The 9,327-nt window shown below is 26.4% G+C and overlaps 1 protein-coding gene across 1 annotated transcript; it reads right to left on the reverse strand.

The window, feature by feature from the left end:
* Window positions 1-6,300: 6,300 nt before the first annotated feature.
* LOC103832909 (FAD-linked sulfhydryl oxidase ERV1) lies at window positions 6,301-8,600 on the reverse strand. The gene is made up of 6 exons (XM_009109006.3): window positions 7,903-8,600; window positions 7,468-7,545; window positions 7,103-7,150; window positions 6,846-6,910; window positions 6,685-6,762; window positions 6,301-6,554 (listed from the first exon to the last, which is right to left on the reverse strand). Exons 1-6 carry the CDS (start codon window positions 8,095-8,097, stop codon window positions 6,449-6,451), a joined length of 570 nt encoding a protein of 189 aa, XP_009107254.1. The 5' UTR covers window positions 8,098-8,600; the 3' UTR covers window positions 6,301-6,448.
* Between the last annotated feature and the right edge of the window lie 727 nt (window positions 8,601-9,327).

Consider the following 9,327-nt stretch of genomic DNA (forward strand, 5'->3'; position numbering starts at 1 on the left):
GGATAGTAGTTGAAATTAAAAAAGATTTGTACTTGTTTAACAAAAAAAGTTTAGAAATGTACATCCAAAATGACATTAAAGAATTGATATAAAGTTCAAATGTTAGGCTAATATATAACTACACGCATGAGGCATGTATTGTAGTAGTGTTTTATTAGTATGTTTGTAAGGTCCATGTCCATTACTGTACATAAAAGCTCTTTTAAAATCATTATAGATTAATATTTTATGAGCGAAGTTTCTTAAGATATGTGACTTGAAGCATACTTCATAGTTTATGGCTAGTCATATTTGTTCGTTCACTAGAGAGACCAAAATATATTTGTTGGCCAACTTTGAAAGTATTTAAAATATTCAAAATCTTTTTTGACAAATAAGTAATCAATACTATTAAAACAGAAGGCCCTTTTTTGAGATACTTTTCCGTTTCAACAATATTTACAAGACAATGCCACTGGATTATGTTTAAACTATGATTTTAATTAAATACTATCATTTATGAAAAACGTTTTAATTAACCATCTCATTAACTTTAGAAACTTGTCCGGGTTTAGTTAATTTACCATTTCTAAGTATCTTTTTCTATCTCTTCTATCATACATAAACGTATAGATATATATGTATCAAAGTTTTTAAACCATCTTGAATTGCTATAACACTCTGGTTTTCATTGCTTAAACACTATATGTACGAAAAAAATTGTCCATTGAAATTCAAATCATCAAGTTCCATCAACACTGACCCTTTAACATTTCAATTTTTCAGGAGACTTAACTTGAATATTGGATTGTGCAAGCTTCAACGTTAAAACTATACTTTCTTCCATATAATATTTCAACCATTCATAACTTACAATCAATGTACAAACGATTGCACCGTTCAACCATAGATATAGAACAACTGTTGTGATTACAATGGGTACACCCAATCATATACTTTATAAAAACAAACCCTAAACACAAAAAGACCCTATACACTAATCTTTGAACTTGCTAAACAAACCGTAAACCCTAACTTTATTGTCTTACCGATTTGAATAAATTATTTAATATTAAACATTTCATTTTGTATTGTGTGCAAACTCGATTGATATTCCACAGTAATGATTTAAAAATTAATTACTATTTAAAACTTATGCAATATTTCTGTAAAAAAGATGATAATATTGATCTATTAATTCGACATGCAATCACAACTGGTATCGCACCTATATTCAATCCAAATATGCCTGTTGTAACCATCATTTTCCACGATTTCTGCTAACAGAAAATAGCTATTATATTAAAGATTTTTTTTTTGCAAAAGAAAATTAGATAAAACTAATGAAAACTAGGCATATTCGGCCGTCATTTTTATACTATTTAAAAGTAAATGGTCGAATATCTAAATTTCTAAACAAACACAGAATATCATAACCATTAAAAGCTTTTAGCTACTATTAAATAACTACACAGATTTGGTAACCGAATGTGGTTGCGAATCTTCAGCCTAATATATAATTACCTAACAATAACGAATATTACGTTACTCTAACTTTATATTCAAACACCAAATATCAACTAGCAAATGCTAGAATCTTCGATCATTGAATATAATTAACAATAAATTTACCAAACGTAATATTGAGTTATCCATAACTAGAATTGCCTCAATTTGCAAGATATGCGATTTAAACTAGATTTTCTACAACCATATTACATCCGACTATCTAAACAACCCTACCTATTGACTATCATAAATACGAACACATATATCAGTCAAGGCAACCACGTTCTCTTCATCATTCTTGCATACAAAATGTGGCTATGCAGAGAGTAGCATACCTTGACGAGGCGAAGCCTTGCAAAACGACATGGTTCATCAAAGTTAAGGTCATTCACACATAGAAGCAATTACTGCACAATTTGGTGAGACCTTGAAAATTATTTTCTCAGGCAAAAAGGTTGAGTCTATTTTATCTTATAAATCCCGTAATATTTTAAATGAGTGTAGCGTTATCCTGATGAAAATTTAATTCATTGTTTATCTTTTCTATCGTTTTGCAGGGGATCAAAATTCATGCTACAAGAAAAATATTATATCTATAAACATGTAAGTATTTAAAGTATTACATACTTTGTGTTACTTTGTGTTTTAGCTTCTGTTGCATCATATGTAGTAGCCTATATGACACTACCTTATTTGAGAATCACTGCTGAGCTCCTTTTAAGCAAGAGAAGACATCTGTTACTTGAAATATCTATAAGTATTTAAGTAAAACAAAATATCTATAAGGCTTTAAGTAAAGCCAAACGAATAAGAGATTCCAGAATCTAAATGATCTGATTTTCCAAAACAAAGGTTTCAGTTTGAATTATATAACGTATTCTTAAATCACTGATTTTTTAAAGAGGATAAATTATGTATATCTCATCTTTGAAATTTTCAGAAGTAATTATGTCCCATATTTCAAATACATATTGTTCATTCTCACAAGAGACTGTGTGAGAAATTTTTTTCACTTAGTTAACAAATTTTATTTAATATAGTATTTTTTTAACTGTATTATCGTATGTGTGTTTATATTTTAAATTTAATAAAGATTTATAAGATTAAAGAGTCAATCCGATACCATTTACGTATGTGTGTTGTTTCATGTTTTCCTACGAATCATACGTAGGTATGTGTGTTGTGTTTTTTTTCAAAAAAAGAAAAGAAAGTATATGTGTTGTGTTTTTCTTTTGAAACTTAGGTATGTGTTGTTTCAAGTTCATATATGATTTTGAGGTTTCATGCTTCCCAACTTAAGTGTTGAGAATAGTATTTAATTTTTAATAAACAAAATAGAGTTTTGTATCTTAAATTTATTAATTATATTTTCTTTCAAAATGAGCAAATATCTTAAAATATTATTTATAAAACTTGATTACCCTATTATTTTAAATATTAACATTATCTTAATTTTGTAATAGAACCGAATACCCCAAAAAAATTTGTATCAAAATATTTAAATTTATCAAAGTAATCCAAAATTTTATCCAAAATATGATTTTACATTAATTAATCAAGATAAAAAAACGAAATCCATACCAAAACTGAATTGAACTCAAAATTTTATCAGATTTCTAACATTGTTATTTGAACCGAAAAACAAAATAATCAAACCAAAACCAAAACCAAATCCAAATTTATAAATCATAAATAACTGAACAGTTTATATATCTCTTGAACCAAAAACTAAAAATCAAAATCGAACCAAAACCAAACCGAAAAGATGATGTGGTACCGAATCGAAAACCAAACACCTAGATCTATACGGGTTAATAATTTTTTAACAAAATGTAATCCCGCGCTTTGAAAGCGCGGGTCAAAATCTAGTGATCATTTAATACTCTCACCTTTCTATTTTCCAGGGCATCCTTTTCACTTATGTCCCCAACACATTTTTATACTCTCTTTATTTCATAATATTTGATGTTTTGTAGTAGTATACAAAGATTAAAAAAAAATTATTTCTCTAAAAAAGTATTTCAAGGATATAATTTTAAAATCAGTTAACTAATCATAAAAAAGACTGTAAAATTTAATTGGTTGAACAGTTTCAAATAAAATTAAAGTTAATCTTAAAATCTCAAAATTTCATGTAAATTAAAACAAAATAGTCCTTCTAAAACACTTTGGTGCGATTTTTCTTACATTATCACTGTGTATGTATCTTATATATTCTTTCCTTTTCTATTTCTCTTAATATAATTTTTGAGTGTAAAAACGAAGTAAGCTTCTATTTGTAAGTCATTAAATAAATTGTTTACAAAGTTTCTCGCATGTCTACCAATTTTTTCAGGAGTTTTAAATGTGTTGTTTCTGTGGTGTAGTCATCACTACACAAAATTCCAAAATAGTTTGTCTCGAACAAGTAGCTTCTGTGACAAATGTAATGGAGAAATGCAAATTTTAGTTAATCCCCAAGTAGAATATTCTCTATATTTAACTGCAAGTATAGTTCTTACTTTAAGTCCAGTGTCAGTCCTGAGCATATAAAAATCTGAAACAACTAAGAAAAAAACTAATGTTTATTAGTTAAGAACTATTCTTTTGAAAGAATCTATACTATTAAAAGGGAAGCAATTCTAAAAAATCTACCTAAACAAGGTTGTTGGACCATTTCATTAGACTTAACTATTAATTTGGTCTTAACTAATATTTCTCTAACTATATAAATACTTTACATGATTTAAATAAATTCATTTATTATTCTCTCATAATCTATTATATAATTGCTCTAACAATAAATCCATATGAATATATGATAGATTATTTAAATGTGATCATTACCACATATAATTCTATTAATAGTATAAATTTTAAATGGTTTAGTTATCTTTATTAGGTATAGAATTTGTATTTTAAAATTTTAAGTATTCACTAGATTTCCACCCGCACAACCGTGCGGGTATATATTTTCACATTTATATATATAGATATTTGGTTTTACATAATTATTATATATTGTTAATGTTACTCACATATTTAAATATTTATATAATTATACCAAATATAATAATTTTATAGTTTTCATGCTGTAAATTAAAATCATCACATATATATGTTTCTTATTATATATTTGTCTTATTGAATTTGCGTTTGATTACTAAACTAAAATTTTAATACATGAAACGACATACATGAAAACAGTTTTGTATTTAATTTATTATAATCATGATCCGTAATTCAAATCGCTAGATTTTTTTAGTAATTTTTTAATGTTTATTAATTTTATATAATAAATTACTGTATATTAAAAAGTTTAAGATAAGTTAAATTTTTATACATGTATTCTATAGTTTAACCCTTATACCAACATATTATATTTTTAGCATAAATATTTTATATTTATGAAAATAAAATATGTTAACTTATCAATTTAAAATAATTTTATCATATTTTGTTCAATATAACATTTTTATTTTAAAATGATAGATATTATTATAAAATTGATAAAATAGGATATAATTGTATTCTTTTAGTAACATTTCATTGCTAATTACAAAATTAGTTGAAAATATTTATATTCAATTTATGACAATTGAGATCTTATTATAATCTTTTTCAAGAGATTTGTTAGAATTTAAAAAAAAAAAATTAGAAAAATTAAAAGATATAAAAGATATTATGATTAAAGTAGTTAAAAATATTATGTATATTAGCATTATTGATATACATTTAATATAAAATTTAAATGATGGTCCAAATAAAAATATCACTCATCAAAAAATCATGATTTTTATTTTATTAGAAAACAAATTTAAAAAAATTAAATTAAAAATAAATATTTATTTCTAACAAAATATTTAAAAATTATTAATAAATGTATTTGTGAAATTAATTAATTTCATTTTATTTAAATTTTCGTTTATAAACCAAAACTATATTCAATTTTAATTTATAATTATATTTTATGATAATTTAAATTAAAACTAACTAATTTTTGAAAGTAAATTTAAAAAGATTCTAAGAAGATTTTAAAAAGATTTTGTTAGAACATTTTAAATATATTTAAAAGATAAAGATATTGAAAGATATAATAATAAACTTATGTTAAATATGATATTTTCTAGGAATGATCCAAACTAAAAAAATCACACATGAAAAGAAGTCATGACTTTTCTTTTAATATATAAGATTTGGTCTTTACTTTGGTTTCTATTTTTTCTATGCTCGATTATTTATGAAATTTTAGCTTAATTTTTAGTTTTTTTTTCCAGTTTGGTACGGTTCAGTGTACTCGGATAAATGTATTCAAACATATATATTATCTCTTATATAAGAAGAATTTATTTAATTTCAAAAATAAACCCGCGCTTTCTAAACGCGGGTCAAAATCTAATATAGATTTTAAAAATAGAGATGAAAAGGAATGAACTACTAAAAACTTTTTCGTACCAGCTACATTTACCACTAAACTGCTTGAGCACTTTAATTTTATTTAATTGCCGATGATTTAAATAAATGTCTGGAAATCCAAGCTTTTTGTTTCTCTCAAGGCCGGTCGACGGTTCTGTAAACAGATCAAAATTCAATATTACTCGATTATTTGAAATATGGGGTTTGCACAAAACATGATACACATGGGGAACTGTTTGGTGTATAATATTATAAAATTATTTAGCATATCCAAGTAATTATTCAGTATATTTATCAAATCATGAGTGCCCTTGAATCAAAACCAATATGTAATTTAAGTACTTGATTTTGGTTGTTCACAAGTTTCGTAGAGGCGACGTTAGACAAATTGCAAAAAATGAAGGACACTAATTTAAGCACGATCTATATGTTTTCCACCATTTATATTATTTATTTATTTATTCATTATTTGTAATTAATACAACCTAATTTTACTTTGTTGGAATTGTCTTTCCATAAAATAGTAAATAAAATCGGTCGTAAATTTGTAAAAATATAATGAGGTCTAGAAGTCCATAGAAGTTCCATGAAGATCACAACTTTTCTGCTCGCACTCTAACTTGCCCCATCTTGCATCCACTCTCTCGCAAGGGAACACCAATTTCCCCAAACTGCAAAATATTATAATTGCACATATGTATCATAAGTTTCTCAATTCTTTCTCTGACTATGCCCCACAACTTTGAGATGTATCAAAATGTCCCTCCCTATAACTTTAACACTACTCTCCTTTCAGTTTACCTTCTATTTACGGTATTGTGTACATGGCAAAGCCACTGCGAGAACTCCTCCTGAGATCCAGCTCGTGGAGGATTCGATCTATCACGAACCAAATAAAGAAGAGTGAACTAGTGATGAAAATCAACTCTAGTAAGATGCAATGAGTTACAAGATAAGTTTACCTTAGGATCTCTTTGAAGTGATCTGCACATTCTCTACAAGGGTACATTCGAGAAAGTATTGCCATCTACACCACCGAAAAAATGTTCATTATAAGCTTTTACATGAAGAACCCTTGAGATTGCTGGTCGAAAAGGTCAAGTCTTGATATATTTTAGAAGTATCAAGATGAAAGTTTTAGCATTACTATAAATTTCAACTTGATCTGATAAACTAACTTATATAAATTACATATAGACTAGGGTCGGAAGAGTTGTACCAGTTCTTTAACATCCTTTTTTTGCTGCCTTGTTGGTTTTTCTGGATACTGATGAGAAAGAGAAAAAAAACATCTGATTCAGAATACGTACCTGAGATTAAACAATACACAAACATCTACTTATAACCTGGTAGAGGTCTCATTAACGTGATAAACTGAACCAGAACTCTTTATTTCACTGAACAGAGGGCAATCTAAAGCGAATCAAAGAGCACTCTCAGCTCTCCCTAATCTCAAAGAGTTCCAACCAAAAAATCTATACCCAAAAGATACCTCTTAAGCATGTTCATCTCTCATGTTTCAAGGAGGATAAGTATGGTTACTAAAAATACGATTAGAATTTAAGAAAATCAAGAAACCCCAACCTGCGCAGCAAGAGTGTGGAGAAATGTCCAAGTAGCCCTTCCGAGATCTTCTTTAGTCACAGGACCTATAGGCTTGTCCTGAAAGAAGACAGTGTAAGCTACAAAGGGTACCAACATAATATAGTGCAGTATAATGAAGATGGGCTTACATACTTACTCATGAAACCCTTTTCCAATAAGTGTCTAAAGGTGAAACCTTTAGCAAGAAAATCTTAAAATATGGAAGCAGGACACAGCTTTTCATGGCTAGTTACACTATTTTCATACCACAACATCGTAGAGATGGTTCGACTAAATGTAACCAAGATAAGGTAGAAGTGGCTCATTGGGGAATTTCATCGAACACTTGGTGGTGAATGTATTGAAGAGTGTAAACAACAACAAATCCTAAACCGAATTGAATCCCTAATTGTATTTTGTGAGAAAGATTCGAACCTTGAGGGGAATTTTCTGAAGATTAGAACTGTTGATTGTGATTGTTGGGGAAGAGTCTGAGGAGATTGGGTTTTGGATTGTGGGTGACGAACGAGGAGTGTTTTCGATGCCGATGAAGTTGGAGAGATGAGTTTGGACGCAATTCGATAGTTTCTCGAAGGTATGGAGAAGAGGCTGCCATGGATTCTCAGCCATTTTCGTCTTTGTTGAAGGACAATGTTACGAGGAGAGAGATGGTGGATAGTTTAGAGACCGTTGCTTTCCTTTTTGTGTGAAAAAAAAAATGAAAATCGCATATTAAAAATTGCAAAAAGACAATAGTTAATTTGCTTAATGCATAATTGCATTTACAGTCCTAAATATCATGAAATTACATGAGTCATGTATCGTCACCACAATAAATCTTAAAATCTGTACAGGTTGGTCCATCTAAATATATAATAAGATTTTGTTAAACTAACTATAAATTCTTAATTAATGTTATTCATTCTTCCCTTAAATAAAAATTACGAAATTTTCTAATGTATCTAAAATATATATGAAAATTAATGATTTTGAATAATTAAGATTTGATAAAAATTAGTGCATTCTCTATCATATTTGTTTAATTTTAAATTAGTAAAATAGATTAAACAACTATATTAACCATTTAATAAAAATTAGATTTTTTTGTATATGTTATATTTTAATTTTTAAAAATGAATATAAATTAGTAAAACTGTTAAAAATCTCACATTCAAATTTTTTTCCATGATTTAAATTTTTGTTATGATAAAATACAAATGATTACAAAATCATATAAGTAAAAAGTCTCATTTAATAGCTATTAAGTGTAAATAGATATATAAATATATATATATATCGTTTAAATTAAATTATATACCATATAAAATATATAAATATTTAAATTTCAAAATTTGCTTTGAACATTTTATTGACAACTTAATATTTAAATCTTAAACTTAGCCTTGAATTTTTTTAAAAATTTAAAAATTACTATAACTACTAATCACACAATGAAATTTTGTCATCAATGATTTAAAGTTTTTTTTTTATAAAAATATACAAATTATCAAAAACTATATGAGTTGAAAGCATCATTTAATATATATCAATATTAAAATATACTATATATATTTTAATGTCATTTAAATTTAATTATATACCATCTAAAATAGAAAAAAGGATTGTTTGGATTAATAAAATTTATTTTTGTGTTCACACTAATTTAATTATATATGTAACGTTTATTTATTTTTAATTATTCAATATGTATTTATTATTTTATAAATATGTAAACGAACATATAATACATAAAAATAGTAAATATAATGTTCATGTACAATGTGCAGATCTTAACCTAGTTGGATATAATATTCTGTGTGTAATGTATAATATGTACATTATAAATTAATTAACTCAAAA

The sequence above is a fragment of the Brassica rapa genome, chromosome A08 (assembly GCF_000309985.2).
Source record: "Brassica rapa cultivar Chiifu-401-42 chromosome A08, CAAS_Brap_v3.01, whole genome shotgun sequence".
NCBI classification, from domain to species: Eukaryota; Viridiplantae; Streptophyta; class Magnoliopsida; order Brassicales; family Brassicaceae; genus Brassica; species Brassica rapa.

Excerpts from the sequence above, each read along its gene's own strand:
- LOC103832909 (XM_009109006.3), bottom strand. The coding sequence starts at position 8,097 with ATGGCTGAGAATCCATGGCAGCCTCTTCTCCATACCTTCGAGAAACTA. Across the intron at positions 6,763-6,845 it reads CACTTCAAAGAGATCCTAAG|ATCGAATCCTCCACGAGCTG; the intron begins GTAAACTTATCT and ends GGTTCGTGATAG. Across the intron at positions 6,555-6,684 it reads CACAATACCGTAAATAGAAG|TTTGGGGAAATTGGTGTTCC; the intron begins GTAAACTGAAAG and ends AATATTTTGCAG.